This window comes from Mirounga leonina, unplaced genomic scaffold, assembly GCF_011800145.1.
Source record: "Mirounga leonina isolate KUSES-001 unplaced genomic scaffold, KU_Mleo_1.0 Mir_151, whole genome shotgun sequence".
Classification (NCBI taxonomy): domain Eukaryota; kingdom Metazoa; phylum Chordata; class Mammalia; order Carnivora; family Phocidae; genus Mirounga; species Mirounga leonina.
The window spans coordinates 18,464,868-18,483,493 of NW_023270377.1; the positions used below are offsets into that span (position 1 = coordinate 18,464,868).

The following is an 18,626-nucleotide window of genomic DNA, read 5'->3' on the forward strand; positions in this document are numbered from 1 at the left end:
ATTAAAACATTTTAACTTACTTTTGAGAACTTAAGTTACACATATTAAAAAGTTAAAGGTGACTTCCACTTCTGACCAAGATGGAGTAAAAGGGACCAGATTTGCCCTCCTTCATGAAACAACTGAGGACCTGGACAAAATACATGAAATATTACGGGTCTCATGACATTGGACATGAGGCAGTGAAGGACAGTGATCCATGAGAGATGGGAAACAAATGAAATTAGCCTGTTGACTGCCCCCCCTTGCTTCCTGGAGAAAGTTCCCAGGCTGACACGCAAGGAGGGGGAACCAAACAGAGCCCTGTGCTCTTCCTGAGTTGAGGAAATGGAGCTGGGAGTCCTGGGAAGCCAAGGCATCTGGAATTCACAGAACAGAGACCGGAGGGGATAACTAAACAGAAAAAACTGCAGAGGGTCCCCCTTGAGTATTCAGTTGACTGCTGATCAACTTATGCAGGTGAGTAAATTAGCCAAGGCCTGGGAAGGAAGCACCCACGGGATCTAAGGGAATAATACTTGGAGTTCACGTAAAGCCAGACATGTTCCTGTTCCTGATAGCAGGAGTTTGCATGCTAAGAAAGGTCTTGCCTCATTAACAAGGAAATCTATCCCTGGACTAATTGCTGCTCTGTTCCCACGTAACAAACCTTAAAAGCAAGACTCACTCAGATCATACTGTTTCCAGGTAACCTAACCACATCTCAGAGCAAAATTCTGGAGTGTTTACAGAAATCAAAAATATCTGGCACCCAATAAGGTAAAATTCTCAGTGTCTGGCATCCAAGAAAATATACTAGGCAGACAAACAAGCAGAAAAATACAACTCATATGGAGGAGAAAAATTAATAAATACTGACTCAGAAATGACACAGGTGATAGAATTAGTACATGGATATTAAAAGTTATTAGTCTAAAAAAAAAAAAGGTACTAGTCCAGATCAGTCATGATGTTAAATATAAATACAGTATGTTCCAGTTAAAGAGAGAAAGACTGGATTTTAAAAGAAGAAAAATAATAATCTGTATCCTATTTAAAAGAAACAACTACAACATAAAGATGAAGAAAGGTTGAAAGCAGAAGGATGGAAGCAAATATACCTTGCACTGTTCAAACTACAGTGTTTAGTAGTGCACAGTAAGAGATATAACTAATAGAAAGCTAATGATAAATTTTAGGGTAGGGGCACCTGGTTGGTTCAGTCAGTAGAGCATGTGACCTTTAATCTTGGAGTTGAGTTCCAGACCTGCATTGAGTGTAGAGATTACTTACAAATAAAATCTTAAAAAAAGAAAGTGTAAGCAGATTAAAGACCTAAATAGGAGGAAAATGAGAATTAAAACTTTTAGGAGAGGGGCGCCTGGGTGGCTCAGTCGGTTAAGCCTCTGTGTTTGGCTCAGGTCATGATCTCAGGGTCCTGGAATTGAGTCCCGCAGAGCAGGGAGCCTGCTTCACCCTCTCCCTCTGCTGCTCCCCCTGCTTGTGCTCTCTGTCAAATAAATAAATAAAATCTTAAAAAAAAAAAAACTTGAAGAAAATAGGAAAATATTTCTGTGACCTTACATTACAGAATTATAAAATTCTTTTTTTTTTTTTTTAAGATTTTATTTATTTATTTGACACAGAGAGAGAGCGAGAGCAGGAACACAAGCAGGGGGAGTGGGAGAGGGAGAGCAGGCTTCCCGCCGAGCAGGGAGCCCGATGAGGGGCTCGATCCGAGGACCCTGGGATCATGACCTGAACTGAAGGCAGACGCTTAACGACTGAGCCCCCCAGGCGCCCAGAATTAATTCTTAAGACACAAAAATTGAAACCATAGGGCAGTGGCCAGGCAGCCCAGCTTCGCAAAGGCTCTTGTTGCACTGTGGCCTGCCACCAGGATGCTCAAGAGGGAGGTCAACTCTGTGGTCTGGGGTGCGGGGAGGCAGTGAAGGAGGAGAAACCTGCTCCTGCAAAAGTAGAAACGAAGCCAAAAAAGGCAGCAGAAAAGGATAAATCTTCAGACAAAAAAAGTGCAAACAAAGGGGGAAAGAGGGAACAAAGGGAAAACAGGCTAAAGTGGCTAACCAGGAAAGACATACTTGCAGAAAACAGAGAAACTGGGGCACCTAGGTGGCTCAGTTGGTTAAGCATCTGCCTTTGGCTCAGGTTGTGATCCCAGTGTTCTGGGATCGAGCCCCATGTTGGGCTCCCTGCTCAGTGGGGATCCTCCTTCTCCCTCTCCCTCTGCAGCTCCCCCTGCTTGGGATCTCTTTCTCTGTCAAATAAATAAAAAGCTTTTAAAAAAAGAAAATGGAGAAACTAAAAATGAGGAGAGTCCAGCCTCAGATGAAGCAGGAGAGAAAGAAGCCACATCTGAGTAATATCATAAACCATGTCTTATCTGTGGTCCTTGTCTCCCTTCTTGTATAATCTGGAGGAATATTTTTATTTTTTAAAGATTTTTTATTTATTTGACAGAGAGAGACACAGCGAGAGAGGGAACACAAGCCGGGGGAGCAGGAGAGGGAGAAGCAGGCTTCCCGCGGAGCAGGGAACCCGATGCGGGGCTCGATCCCAGGACCCTGGGATCATGACCTGGGCCGAAGGCAGACGCTTAACGACTGAGCCACCCAGGTGCCCCGAGGAATATTTTTATCAACTATTTTATAAATGCAAGTTTTTTATTAGCTCTAGAAACATTTTTAAGGAGGGAATCCCACCTCATCCCATTTTTCTAAGTGTAAAAAAATTTTTTTAAGAGGTTAAATCATTTGCTGATTGTTTCCTGGTACAACCAGAAAGTAGTAGGATATTGAATATGGGAGACTTTGATTGTCTTGGGTGTCAGCTTAACATTCCATAGATGGGGTAGTTTTTCTAACCTATAATACCAAGCATACTAAATGGCAGTTTGGAGTCAGTCATGCATTTAATAGGTCATGAACATTTTATTTATTTATTTATTTATTTATTTATTTATTTAAAATGTTTAAACTTTTTTTTTTTAAGATTTTATTTATTTATTAGAGAGCGAGTGAGAGAGAAACAGCATGAGAGAGGAGAGGGTCAGAGGGAGAAGCAGGCTCCCCGCTGAGCCGGGAGCCCGATGTGGGACTCGATCCCAGGACCCTGGGATCATGACCTGAGCCGAAGGCAGTTGCTTAACCAACTGAGCCACCCAGGTGCCCGGTCATGAACATTTTAAATTACTTCTTTCCCCATGTTGTTTTTGGTAGAATTGTTTCCTAAAGAAAACCACTCCTTGATCTTGGCTCCCCCATCAGAATTTTGTACACTCTGTAACATCTTGGCAGTCCAGTTTTCCTAGTAACTTTGATAATGTGCTGTGCAAGATCGAAAATTTGAGTATGTAGTGTATATGATATTGTGAATTAATGGGACTTAGTGTAACAGCATATCAACATTTCAAGATAATTGGTACTTGATAAGAAAAATTATTATCAATTATCATAAATTGGTACTTGATTAAGGAAAATTTGCCTTCAAATTTTAAGCTGGAAGGTCACTGGAAGATGTTTTTTTTTTTTTAATTTTTTAAAGATTTTATTTATTTGACAGAGAGAGACACAGTGAGAGAAGGAACACAAGCAGGGGGTGTGGGAGAGGGAGAAGCAGGCCTCCCACGGAGCAGGGAGCCCAACGCGGGGCTCGATCCCAGGACCCTAGGATCATGACCTGAGCCGAAGGCAGACGCTTAACGACTGAGCCACCCAGGTGCCCCACTGGAAGACGTTTTAGAAAAGAATTACAACTACATGATTTTTTAGATTTTTGGTACATACACTAAGAATTGTGTGCAAATTGAAATGTCTACTCATCCTCAGAACAACCAATAAAAACTGAATTATGAAAGAAAAAAATTAAAACCAAAAAAGGTTGATAAAGACTATGTAAAAACTTAAAACTTAGAACATATACAGGGCTCCTGAGTGGCTTAGTTGATTAAGCGTCTGCCTTTGGCTCAGGTCATGATCCTGGGGTCCTGGGCTCAAGCCCTGAGTCGGGCTCCCTGCTCGGCAAGGGAGCCTGCTTCTCCCTCTCCCTCTGCCTCCCACTCCCCCTGCTGGTGTTCTCTTTCTCTCTGTCAAATAAATAAAATCTTTAAATTAAAAAAGAAAAAACTTAGATCATATAATAGACAGGATTAGAACGTGAAATATAGGAAAAACTGCAAATCATTAAGAACCCAGTATAAAACTAAGGGTACACAAAAGCAGTTCAGAGAAGAGCAAACAATTGTAAAAATATGTTCAACTTCAGTAGTAATCAGGAAGATGCAAAATAGAACAACAGTGAGATCAGTTTCCCTCATTAATGTAATGGAGACCATGTGAAGAAATGGAAATTCACTGTTAGTGGAAATAGGAATTGGTACAGCCTTCTTGAAAAACAAATTACAAGGTCTCAGAAAATTAAAAATTAAAAATGCTTATTCCTAACATTTTCACTTCTAAGCATATAAACTAAAGGAAGTTCTCCAGGAGATTATGTAAAAGAATATTTTTTGTGTCATTATTTATAATAGTGGGAAAAGTTAACTGCCTAAATGTTAACTGATGTATCATATCCATTAAGTGAATAAAAGTAAATAGCAAAGTAAAACTATATTATAGTTTTTCTCAAGTCATTAGTAATTATAGGTTAAGTAGGTATAGTATCATATGCCTCTTCAGCTGTCTATTGACAGACTTGCTAATTTACATTTGGGGAATTTTTCCCCAGGTGATCATTATTATTGATATTTCCTCAAGTTTAGGATTTTTTTTTTCTTCAGACATTGACTTCTCTGAATCTGCTAGGGGAAAAAATAGCATGCAAAATTGTTTTGCTTATGCACTATCTATTCTGTTTTATAGGACCAATGTTTCAAGCCAAACTCCCTCTGCCAAAAGAAGTTTGGGATTTCTTCCTCAACCAGCTCCTCTTTCTGTTAAAAAACTGAGGTGTAACCAGGATTACACTGGCTGGAACAAACCAAGAGTGCCCCTTTCCTCTCACCAACAGCAGCAACTTCAGGGGTAGGTAAATTCTTTATAGTTTACTTTCTTTTTATAAAGTCATTAACTGAAGCATATTTTGCTTGATGTCAAAAAAATGATGAAAGTCATATTAATTATAGTTCTCAAATATGTACTCACTTATTAAAGATTTATCACATCCATAAATAATGGTAACTCCATTATCCAGTCTCCAGTTTTTGAACTTTGAAAAAAAATATGTGTATATAACATAATCATAAAGTAGAAAATGCATATTCTCCAATCACACATACTTCATCATTACTACTGAGATACTTCAACAGTTTTATGTATATCCTCCCCATCCCCTTCATGCTTATATTTTTATTAAACACATAAAAAAGAGATCATAGTATAATAACTGTAATAATAGTAGCAGTCATACCTGAAGTCTTTGTTATATGCCAAATACTGTGTGCTACGTGCTTAGATTTTTTTCTTTAAATCCTCACAGCCCCTCTATGAGCTAGATGTATCAAAAATCTGCTTTTACAAATGAAGTAACCAAGGCTTAAAGAAGTTAATTAACTTTCTCAAGGTGATATAGTCAGTGGTACAGCAGTAGTAAATCTAGTCAGTTGGACTTCACTTGCATTCTTTTTTTTTTTTAAAGATTTTATTTATTTTTATTTATTTTTTATATATATTTTTTAAGATTTTATTTATTTATCAGAGAGAGAGACAGAGGCAGGCAGAGGGAGGAGCAGGCTCCTTGCTGAGCAAGGAGCCCGATGTGGGACTCGATCCCAGGACCCTGGGATCATGACCTGAGCCGAAGGCAGACACTTAACCGACTCAGCCACCCAGGCGTCTGATTTTATTTATTTTTAGAGAGGAAGAGTGGGCATGCATGAGCAGGGAGAGGAGCAGAGGGAAAGGGAGAGAGGGGGAGAGAGTGAATCTCCAACTGATTCCACGCCAAGCACAGAGCCTGATGCAGGGCTCAATCTCATGACCCTGAGATCGTGACCTGAGCCGAAATCAAGAGCCAAATGCTCAACTGATTGAGCCACCGAGGCTCCCCTCCACTTGCATTCTTAACCACTGTGCTCTGTTCTCTGTTCCCTGATTTTTTCACTCCACATTGATCATGGGCTTCCTCATATATTAATACATAACCTTCAACCACGTTAGTATGCATTTAGATTTCCCTTTTTTCCCATTACAATCCAGGCTAGAATGAACATTCTCATATACATATCTTTTTAAAATTTATTGGAAGTTTTCTATAGGATAAATTATTGGAAGTGTATTTTCATTAAGATTAAAGGAAGGCACTTTGAAATGTTTTATTACTATTACCAAATTGCTGTCCTCAAACTACCAGCTTGTTTTCAGTGTCATTCAGATTACTGTTTTCGTACCAGCTTAAGGTTATCTTTTTACTTCAGTGAGTGGCATCTCCCAATTTGGCTTATCCATTGTAATATATATGTTTCATGTCTTAGCAGATAATAACATAAAATATACAGTGAAGGTATTTCACTTTCTTCTCTGTTTACCTGTTCCTTTTCGCTGAGCTTTTTTTTTTTTTTTCTTTTTTAAGAGAGACTAAGTGTGTGCATGTGCAAGCAGTGGGGAGAGGTAGAGAATCATAAGCAGGCTCCATGCCCAGCATGAAGCCTGATAAAAGGCTCGATCTCACGACCCTGAGATCACCTGAGCAGAAATCAGGAGTCAAATGCTTAACCAACTGAGCCGTCCAGGCACCCCAATAGACAGAATGTTTAAATAAACTGCAGGGAGAAAAACAGTTGTAAAATAATAGCTGAAGATCATCAGTACTCCACTTTCAATGATGGATAGAATATATAGACAGAAAAATCAGTAAGAAAATACAGGATTTGACCAACACTATAAACTGCCTAGATCTTACGGATGTATATAGAACACTCCACCCAATAACAACATAATACACATTCTTCTCAAATGCACATGAAACATTCTCCAGGAGAGACCATATGTTAGGCCACAAAATAAGTCTTAATTTTAAAGGTTTGAAATCATCTAAAGTATCTTCTTGAACCACAATAAAATGAAGCTGGAAATCAGTTATAGATGGAAAAATGGAAATATGTAGAAATTAAGTAACACACTCTTAACCAGTAATGTCAAAGAAGAAATCACAAGGGAAATTTAAAAATACTTAGAGATGAATGAAAGCTTTAGCGGCCTACCAGAATTGAGGGATGCAGCAAAAGCAGTGCTCAGAGGGAAATCTATAGCAGGAAACATCTACATTAAAAAAGAAATGTTGGTGAGGCTGTGAAGAAGTTGGAACCCTTGGACTTTGCTGGTGGGAATGTAAAATGGTGCAGCTGCTATGGAAAATAGCATAGCAGTTCCTCAAAGAATTAAAAGTAGAATTACCATAAGATCCAGCAAGTCTGTTTCTGGGTATATATCCAAAAGAATTGAGAGCAGTGACTTGAACAGATATTTATACATCCATGTTTCACCTAAAGGTGAAAGCCACCCATGTGTCCAATGGTAGATAAACCAAATGTGTTTTAGACATGTAATGGAATACTGTTTAGCTTTAAATAGGAAAGAAATTCTGACACATGCTATAATGTGGATGAACCTTGAAGACATGCTAAGTGAAATAAGCTGGTCACCAGAGGACAAACACTGTATGATTTCACTTATATGAATTACCTAGAATAGTCAGATTTCATAGAGTCAGAAAAAATGGTGATTGCCAAGGAGAGGGCAATAGGGAATTATTGTTAAATGGGTACAGAGTTTCAGTTCCAGAAAATGAAAAAATTCTGGAGGTTGATAGTGGTGATAGTTGTACAACACTGTGAATGTACTTAATGCGTCTGAAACTGTGCACCTTAAAATGGTTAAATAGTGGAGCTCCTGGCTGGCTCATTCGGTAGGGCATGCATGCGACTCGTGATCTCTGGGTTGTGAGTTTGAGCCCTATGTTCGGCATAGAGTTTGCTTAAAAAAAATCTTTATAAAAATGGTTAAATGGTAAACTCAATGTGTATTTTATCATGATTTTTTAAAAAATGACCTCAAATCAATAACCTGACTTTACACCTTAAGGAACTAGAACAAGAAGAGCAAACTAAACCCAAAAGCTAGCAGAAGGAAGATGAGAGATAAATAAAATAGAGACTAGAAATTCAAGAGAAATACAAAATCAACAAAACCAAAAGTTGATTCTTTGAAAAGATCAACAAAATCAACAAACCTCTTATCTAAACTGATAAAAAGAGAGGACTCACATAACTAAAATCAGAAACACAAGTGAGTGTATTACTACCAACCTTACCAAAATAAAAAAGATTTTAAGACAATACTGTGATTTCACCACCAAATTAGATAACTAAATGAAATGGGCAGATTTCTAGAAAGAAGAGTTGTGCAGCTCTGAAAAAGAAAGTGTAAAAAGTTGAAGAAGGTATGTGAACTCAAAGCCAAAATGAGATACCATTTTTTACACCCACAAAGGTGGCTATAATTTTAAAAAAGAAACCTGAAAATAACAAAGTATGTGTTAAGTTAAAAGAAGTCGCTAAAGAGTATACACTGTATAGCATTCCTATCTTTTGTTTTTTATGAAAAAAGAAGTAAAATATACATGTTTGATTTTATGTATACATAAACTATTTCAAATATATAAAATGGAATATGTAAAATGTGATGTTATATTTAATATTTTATGTTTTATTTAAATTAGAATATAATACACAATATTTAAATCTAAAATTTTATGTATTACATAAAATATATAGATACTTCACTTTTTATATTTTAAGTTGCTGTGTCTTCAAGTTCACTGGTATTTTCTTCAGTGTCTAATCTGGTAATCTCATTCAATAGTATTTTCATCTATTGTGTTTTCTATCTCAAATTAATTTGGGGGTCTTTTATATCTTCTCTTTCCTCTTAGGTTTATGGTTTTGTTTGCACCTGTGATCACATGAGGCATATTTATAATAGCTGTTTTAATATCTGCAATTGGGTTTGATTATTCTGAGACTTGTGTTTATTAAGCTCTTTGGTGTCAAATCTAGAGTGGACTTTATTCTAAGACTAATTTAATTCCTTTTCTAAAGCACCGCTCTTGGGGGATTTCTAGTAATATCCTATGAGTTCACCTACGTCTCTCCACTATGGTGGGAACTCAAACAATTTTGGGTCCTGCATGAGCTCTGGGAATTATTCTGTTAATAGCTCCCCAGTAATCATTCATTTCCTTGAAGTTCTTGCCTGGTGTCTTGGGGTTTTACCCTAAGCATGCACAGGTTGGTATTCAGCCAAATACCCAAGAGACTGTGCATATTTCTGGAGTTCTTCCTTTGCACAGCTCCCTCCTCTCAGGTACTCTGTCCCAGAAATCTTAGCAGCCTCAGCCTATCAAACTCCAGTTTCTTTCAGCTCAATTCAGCATGATTTCTGGGCTCTGTTTGGGTACCCCTCCCTGGATTGCAGTTCACAAATTGCCTGCAGCCAGAAACCCTGCATAATGGATGGCACTCACACTGTTTCCCTTCTCTTAAGGATCACAATCTTGAGCTGCCTGTTGTTCAGTATTTTGTCTGTTGTTTTTTTCATTGTCTATGGTAGTAGGATAATTCCAGACCCTGATACTTTCTCGTAGTCTGAAGTGAAAGTTCTCCAGGGTATTCAGAATTGACATCACTGGTGTTCACAGGAATATCATATACCTCTGAATGTGAAACCCTTGGAAGGACACAGTATCACTGTGTGTCACTATGTGCTTTTCCAGCCTGAGCTGAATCTCATCATGAAGAAATAGCAAACCCAACATTAGGAACAGTCCATTAAAAAATAGTGGTGGGGGCGCCTGGGTGGCTCAGTTGGTTGGGCAACTGCCTTCGGCTCAGGTCATGATCCTGGAGTCCTGGGATCGAGTCCCGCGTCAGGCTCCCTGCTCAGCGGGGAGTCTGCTTCTCCCTCTGACCCTCCTCCCTCTCATGCTCTCTGTCTCTCATTCTTTCTCTTGCAAATAAATAAAATCTTAAAAAAAAAAAAAAAATAGTGGTGGGAGTGGGGAGGTTATATTCTTCACAAATGTCAATGTATGCTAGATAAGAGCATATCAGCATTAAATTTGATAATGCTGGTAACTGCTTTGATTATATAAGGGAATCTTGTTTTTGTGAAATACACCCTGAAGCATTTAGGGCTGAAGGGTTATGATCTATGTAACTTATTCTCACATGGTTTAGGAGAAATACAGGGAGAGGTGCATTAAATGGTAAAGCATATAGTACAAAAGATTAACAGTTGGTAAATATGGATAAAGAATATTCTTGTGCAGCTTTTTTGAGAGTTTGGGAATATCTTCAAATACAAGTGTTTTAAAAAATGCTTTAGAAAAATGTTTGGCAGTACCCGCTAAACCTTAACACATATATCCTATGACCCAGCAATTCTACTTCTGGGCATATACTTAAGAGAAGTGAGTTAAGTTATATCTCTCAATGAAAAAATTAAAATTATAAATAAGAACAAATAGCTCTTTGGATAAGTCCCCAGTTATTTTTAGCATTCATTTGAAAATGTATAATTTTCTTTTCTTTTTTTTTTTTTTTAAGATTTTATTTATTTATTTAACAGAGAGAGACACAGCGAGAGAGGGAACACAAGCAGGGGGAGTGGGAGAGGGAGAAGCAGGCTTCCCGCAGAGCAGGGAGCCCGATGCGGGGCTCGATCCCAGGACCCTGGGATCATGACCTGAGCCGAAGGCAGACGCCCAACCATCTGAGCCACCCAGGCGCCCTGTATAATTTTCTTTGTTACAGTCTTATAATGCAGTGGTTCTCAGAGTATGGTCCCCAGACCAACAGCATCATCATCAACTGGAATCCTGTTAGAAATGCACAGTTTTGCCCCCTCTCTGTCTAGATCTACAGTTTCTAGTTGAGCCCCAGCAATATGTATTTTAACAAGCCCTCCATGTGATTGTGATGCATGCTATACTGGAGAACCCCCTACTTAAATGAACATATGTCAGGAACTACTGTTGTCTTCAAAAGTACTATTTTTTTCATTTTCAGCTTCTCCAATTTGGGAAATACCTGCTATATGAATGCTATTTTACAGTCTCTGTTTTCACTTCAATCATTTGCAAATGACTTGCTTAAGCAAGGTATCCCATGGAAGAAAATTCCACTCAATGCACTTATCAGGTAATTGTTACATACTTACTAAGTAACCTTTTACCTTATTGGTTATAGAATAGAGTTTTAGACGCTTAAACTTTTATGTGTCATTGTTAACAGTCTTTAAAATATGCTAACCAGATTTTTGTAAAATGTCACTAAACTTCTCTTGTTTTAACAGACGCTTTGCACACTTGCTTGTTAAAAAAGATATCTGTAATTCAGAGACCAAAAAAGATTTACTCAAGAAGGTTAAAAATGCTATTTCAGCTACGGCAGAGAGATTCTCTGGTTATATGCAGAATGTGAGTACTAATTGTTTTTAAACATTTTAGAGATAAGGAAAATTGAAATGATTTCAGTGTATTATCTAATTTCTATTTTAAAATGAGATTTGTGGGGCATCTGGGTGGCTCAGTTGGTTGAGCGACTGCCTTCGGCTCAGGTCATGATCCTGGAGTCCCGGGATCGAGTCCCACATTGGGCTCCCTGCTCAGCGGGGGGTCTGCTTCTCCCTCTGACCCTCTTCCCTCTCGTGCTCTTTGTCTCTCATTCTCTCTCTCTCAAATAAATAAATAAAATCTTTAAAAAAATAAAATAAAATGAGATTTGTGTACATATGTTCATCACAAGTTGAAAAACCTGAGGACTTATGGTAAGGTTTAATATGACTCTTCTATGTATTTTATCATATTTGAAAAATACAGATAACATTTGCCATTATAGGAACTTGGGCTATTTTAGCTACAAAGGCTATCTTAGAAAAAAATACTTTATCTTAAAGGAGTGATTCATTTATTCATTCATGCTAATCCAACTGGTAGTTAAAAATATAAAATCTGGGGCGCCTGGGTGGCTCAGTTGTTTAAGCGACTGCCTTCAGCTCAGGTCATGATCCTGGAGTCCCGGGATCGAGTCCCCATCGGGCTCCCTGCTCAGCAGGGAGTCTGCTTCTCCCTCTGACTCTCTCTCCTCTCATGCTCTCTCTCTATCATTATCTCTCTGAATAAATAAATAAAAATCTTTAAAATAAAAAACAAAAAATATATATATAAAATCTGTCATTGTTCTTTTTTAAAAATTTTTCTTTAAATTCATTTTAACATAGTGTTGTGTATCTAATAACACACTGTATGTTACATGTGTAATATAACATACAACACTATACAATAATATAGTGCATTATTAGTTCCAGAGGTAGAATTTAGTGATTCATCAGTTGCAGTGTCATTTGTTTTTATTCACAAAATATGTACCCCCAAATTGTTAGAGTAAATCTGACCTTTTTCACATATGGTACTGACCTCCGAGTGCTTTAGTTGTATAAATCACAATGTTAGCAAGCTTTCATTGTGGTAGGAAAGGTTTTGATCTTATGATTAAAGATATTGTGCCTTCTTAGGATGCTCATGAATTTTTAAGTCAATGCTTAGACCAGCTGAAAGAGGACATGGAAAAGTTAAATAAAACTTGGAAGACCGAACCTGTTCCCGGAGAAGAAATTTCGTCAGATATTTCAGCCACAAGGGTGTACACTTGCCCTGTTATTACTAACTTGGAGTTTGAGGTTCAGCACTCCATCATCTGTAAAGCGTAAGTAACCTCTAAGAAAACTCTTTGCCCTTTTAATTCTTTATGGGAGGTGATTAAAATTCTTCTAGAAGGTTTTAATTCTTATCTTCCTTTCTGTGTCATAAGGATACATAAATGCGTAGATTCTTTTTTTTTTTTTTTTTTAAATGCGTAGATTCTACCAAACATCTCTTTTCAAAGCATCTTTATCTTCTGTAAAAATGCTTTGTAGGGTGAGAACTAAGGAGAACTTGACTATTTTGTCATGTGCTGTAGTGCTGACTAAACATTTAATTTCTCTCTACAAGTTTGTTTTTGTGGGGTTTTCTTTTAATCTCTGTGTAATATCGAGTACTTTCAGAATACTTGTTCTTTTCTTTTTCCCTGAAAAGACTCCCTCCTATTGCTTATTTTATTAAACCAAATTGTTTTTATTAAAAATGGGGTTTTTTTTACAGGATCAAAATTGGAATTATTTTTAACTTTTGCAGTGCTTTTTAAACATGTTTATATTGATTATTCAGGCTGACTTTCTACATTTAGGTAATTTCCATGCTCGTTACCAAGACTTCTTTCTATATCATGCATTTCACATCAAAAGGTTCTATTTTGAGGGGCGCCTGGGTGGCTCAGTCATTAAGTGTCTGCCTTTGGCTCAGGTCATGATCCCAGGGTCCTGGGATCAAGCCCCGCATCGGGCTCCCTGCTGCGGGGGAAGCCTGCTTCTCCCTCTCCCACTCCCCCTGCTTGTGTTCCCTCTCTCACTGTGTCTCTGTCAAATAAATAAATAAAATCTTAAAAAAAAAAAAGGTTCTATTTTGATTAATCCTTCAGTTATCAATAGTACATCTCTGAATATGTTTTTTCAGAGAGAGTAGAATTTTCTGTATAAGCAAGAATTGTGTTGCCTTCACACAGGAGTTAATACAGAGTTATTGAATCACACATTGCCTTTCCCCCTTAGTATCTTACAGATACTGTCCCATCGTGTCTTCTTATTCTGTGCCATTTGAGAGAAACCTGATTTTGTGGGTAATCTTTTTCTTCCTGAAAATCTGTGGTATTCTTTATTTTTGAAATTCATATTTTCACAAGTTTGCATCTAAGTATTTTGTTTAATTTTGCCTTTAACATGATGGAGCTTTCTCATCTGAAAGATTTGGGATTTTCTTCCGCTCAAATTCTGTAAATATTACAGAACAGTTTGAAATTTTCCTTAGAAATACTCAAAACCCATATATTAGCTATCCATTCTGTCTTCCATATTTCTACTTTTCTTAGACTATTCATGAGGTCTCTCCCAGCTGTAACATTCTAATAATTGTGACTACAATTTTGAACATTCAGATGGACACTAGAAAGATAGTTTTGTATCACTAGTGTGTGTGACATTTCTTGTCTTCATCATTTCTTCAGTCTTTTGTTTCCCCAGTAGATAAATTATTTTTACAAGAAAAAGTCCAGGTCTTTTTTTTTTTTTTTTGAGAGAGAGAATGAGATAGAGCATGAGAGGGGGGAGGGTCAGAGGGAGAAGCAGACTCCCCGCTGAGCAGGGAGCCCGATGCGGGACTCGATCCCGGGACTCCAGGATCATGACCTGAGCCGAAGGCAGTCGCTTAACCAACTGAGCCACCCAGGCGCCCGTCCAGGTCTTATAAATACAGTCCATGTCCTTGTAAAAGCTGGAGAGCCCACCAGCAGTTAGTAATACAGTAGCCAGTTATCCTTTCCTTTCCTTCTAATGTACTTTCCCAACAGATTTGTTCAAGTTAGAGAGAGAAGCAAAGTTTTAATTGTTGTTATTTAATTGTGGGTGTGCCAACCAAATTTATTTTGATAGGAGAATTTCAATGGCCCCTGATAGAAATGGCTACAGGCGACACAAGAAGCAAGAAGGCCGAGTCAAAGTATAGTGGTTGCTGTCCTGTGCCTGCAGCATCAGGCAGGTGCCCCATTGGCACAGCACCCAGATGTTGGGTGGACGTTGATGTTTGTGCACCATGCCTGAAGTGACGTGTCTCCTGGGGTGTTAGATACACTAGGGGCTGGGCTGAGAGCGGCCCGGCAGTGTGGCAAGTCTGGGAGGCAGCACGGCTCCGCGAGGCCACAGCAGCAGCGGCCCAGCTACCTCCTTACAGGCTTTGCTTTAGTTGCCTTATTAGCAGTTTCTTTAAGACAGTTCCTTAAACACAAAATAGTTTGTGGCTCAACGAAGATTACGTACACCTCAAATTGTAATTTTCATTGTTTAGATTCTGTCCCATCTCACTGTAGGTTAGTTTGGCCAATTTGCCAATTGTACTTATTTTTTTAAACTGTTGTAGTTTAAATGGACTTGTTTTCAATTACATTATAAGGTATTTCAGTATAGTAATATATATATATATATTTTAAAGATTTTATTTATTTATTTGAGAGAGAGAGCATGAGAGGGAGGAGGGTCAGAGGGAGAAGCAGACTCCCTGCCAAGCAGGGAGCCCGATGCAGGACTCGATCCTGGGACTCCAGGATCATGACCTGAGCCGAAGGCAGTCGCTTAACCAACTGAGCCACCCAGGCGCCCCAGTATAGTAAAATATTATCAAATACGAAGAATTCTCCAAAGAACTTAAATTATCTAAAACTAAGTACTTAGTATTCTCCATAAAACCTTCTGCAGTCAAAAACAAAAAAACAAAAACAAAAAAAACTCTTCTGCAGTCTTCCCTATCTCAGGAATAACAGTTCCATACTTAGATTTATCAGCCCAAAAACGTAGTGTATTTCTTAACTCTTCTCTTTATCTTGCATCCCTACATCTCATATCTCAGGAAATCCCTTCAGAGTATAACCAGAATCTGACCACTTGGCACCACCTGATCAAAGCCACTATCATCTCTTGCCTGGATTGTTGGAATACCTTCTAAACTGGTCTGTGTTTCTATCCTCTCTCTAGGTTTTTTTAAACACATTAGCCAAAGTGATCCCTTTAAAGTGGAAGTTAGTTCATGTTAGCCCTCCTCAAAACATGTAAAAGCTGAAGTTCTTACTGTAATATGCAAAATCCTGTATGATCTGTTCTTCAGCAGCCCCTCTTCCCCCAACTAACTATGACTTCACCTCCTACCACTCTTTCCCCTTCCTCATTCTGTTCCTACCAAATTAGCTTCCTTGCTTTATTTATTTATTTTTTAAATGCCAGATCCTGGTACCTAAGGGCCTTTTTCACCTACTGTACCCTTTATCTCAAATTCTCTTTCCCCATATTCCCCTCCATATCTTTATGTAAAAGCTACTTGCTCAGTAAGGCATTTTCTAGGCATTTACCCTATTTAAATTCCAACCATCTACTGTGGTCTTTCACTATTTTTTTTTCCCCGTTGGCACTTATCACTATCACTTTAACATACCATACATATTACTTATATGTTTTTTATTATCTTTTTCCTCCAATATAGCTTTGTGCAGGGAGGTATTTTATCTTGGGTTGGTTCATTACTGTAACCCCAGTGCTACTAGAACAGTTTCTCGCATATAGGAGGCGTGTTTAGTGCTGCCTAAGAAATTGCGCAAATTTGCCAGCTTAAAACAATAGTTATTAACTCAGTTCCATAGGTCAGAAGTCTAGACAGGGTGTGGCCAAGTTCTCTGCTCATGGTATCAGAAGACTGAAATCAGCGTGTTGCTTGTTCTCATCAGGATACTCCTCTACACTCCTTAAAGTTGTGGGCAGAAATGAGTTCCTTTTGATTGTAGTACTGAAGTCCCGCCATTTTCTTGCTAGCTGGTAGCTGCAACTACTCATTTCCTAAGGGCTGCGTGTTGTTTCATGCTATGTGGCTTCCATAGGCAGTCCATAGCAGTGCGATTTGTTCAGGTCAGCAGTACATGTCTGACTTTGAATCCCTGACTTCCTCTGTTTGAGACCTCTAGACCCAGATTTAAAGAGCTCAAGTGATTAAGTCGTGACCCACTCAGATAATCTCCTTTTTTATCAACTCAACATTAAGATTAGTAACATTAATCATATCTGCACAGTCCCTTTGTCTTGTAACATCATCATGGGAGTGAAAGCTCATCATGGTCACAAGCTCTCTTAAAGGGCATGGAATTATACAAAGGCTAAGGGTCATCTTAGAATTCTGCCTATTAGATAGAGGCACTCAAATATTAGTTGAATGAAGAATATATTTTTATGGTCTCCAGTCTTCAACTGTGGCAGTAGAGAACTGGGGCAGGAGATTGAATATTACTAAAAATGCTGTTGTGCAGAGAGAAGGAAAAACATCAACTAAAACTATTTAAAAGAAGTGAATTTGATTCCAGATAAATAATGTTTTGATCTCTGAGCCCAGTTTTTAAAATTCTGTAGAAATATATCCAGTGACCAAAACAGTTCCAACAGAAGTTCACCAAAACACCTAGAATTTTTTTTTAAAGATTATTTTATTTTAGAGAGTGCATGCGTGGGGAGGGGCAGAGGGAGAGGGAGAGAGAGAATCTCAAGCAGACTCTGTGCTGATCGTGGAGCCTGATGTGGGGATCTCACGACCCTGAGATCATGAGCTGAAACCAAGAGTCAGATGCTTAACCAACTGAGCCACCCAGGCACCCCAAGAACACATAGCATTTTTATTTTATTTTATTTTTGGTGCAAAAAGGTGTTTTTATTATTAAAGCACAGGGACAGGACCTGTCGGCAGAAAGAGTTGCTGAACATATAGAATTTTTAAAGCAGCATTGTTTATGTAGTCAAAAATGAAACAATCCAAATGTCCATCAGTAGTAATATAGATAAATTGTGGCATGCTCAGAACAGGTTAATGTGAGCCAACAATGAAGATGGGCTATAGCCACATGCAGCAACCATGTTTGAATCTCACAATCATGTTGAACAAAAGAGACTAAAAACATACTGTATGGTTCCATTTATATAAGGTTCAAAAATAAGCAATACTGACCTGTTGTGCTAGAAGTCAAGATAATAGTTACCTTTTGGGAGAAAGGGGTAGTGATTGGAAAGGGGCACGTGAGAGGGCTCCTACGGAGTTTATAATGTTTTATTTCTTGATTTGAGTGGTGTTAACTGATAATTCGTGAAACTGTACAACTTTGGTTCACTTTTCTATGTGTATGTTGTACTTTAGTTTTTAACTTTTGGGGCTTTTTTAAAAAACTAAATTTAGCATTCTGTTAAATACTTAAATACTTGCAGTTGAGGTTTTACCTGTATTGATTTAATGAGGGTTAAAATACTCATGAGAAAAGTCTTACATGTTATATATTGCTTATCAACTCAGGCTAGTCTTTGTCAGTACCTGCTAAGTTCTGTGCCAGAACAGTGTTTCTGAAGTATATTTGTATTTAATTTGTATTGCACAGTTAGACTTCTAAATGCTTCCATTTGTCTTCTTTTATTCTTACAGATGTGGAGAAATTATTCCCAAAAGAGAACAGTTTAATGACCTCTCCATTGACCTTCCTCGAAGGAAAAAGCCACTCCCTCCTCGTTCAATTCAAGATTCTCTTGATCTTTTCTTTAGGGTAAGTAATATCTTTTGGTATTTTCACATAATTAAGTTTTATATATCATAGGTAATTGTATTTGAAATTGGTTTCTTTAAGGCAGAGTTTCAACAAAATTACATGAAGGGAAAACAAATGAGAAAGATTTATAAATAATGTTTAATTTTAAAAGCTTGATAAATCTAATTAACTCATAGAAGAAGACTATTGATTGGTTAAGTAGATTATACATTTAATTCAATAGCAGGTGTTTTAGACAACCTTAGTTATTTGTGAACAAATATTAACTTGAAGCATGTGCTAAAATTTGGTAGTGTTGGTGAAAATTGGAGATGCTATATATGAGTTTGTATCTAAGATCTGAGGAATGAAAAAATACTCT

The 18,626-nt window shown here is 37.9% G+C and overlaps 1 protein-coding gene across 4 annotated transcripts in view; it reads left to right on the plus strand.

Annotated features, from left to right (window-relative positions):
• The window catches only part of USP37 (ubiquitin specific peptidase 37), an 87,283-nt gene that overhangs the window by 33,217 nt on the left and 35,440 nt on the right, over window positions 1-18,626 (plus strand). For all 4 annotated transcript variants that reach the window (XM_035007134.1, XM_035007132.1, XM_035007136.1 and 1 more), the window contains 5 exons: window positions 4,860-5,021; window positions 11,063-11,194; window positions 11,349-11,472; window positions 12,570-12,760; window positions 18,145-18,262. In XM_035007134.1, coding sequence (XP_034863025.1) covers window positions 4,860-5,021; window positions 11,063-11,194; window positions 11,349-11,472; window positions 12,570-12,760; window positions 18,145-18,262 — 727 coding nt within the window. The remainder of the gene's footprint in view (window positions 1-4,859; window positions 5,022-11,062; window positions 11,195-11,348; window positions 11,473-12,569; window positions 12,761-18,144; window positions 18,263-18,626) is intronic.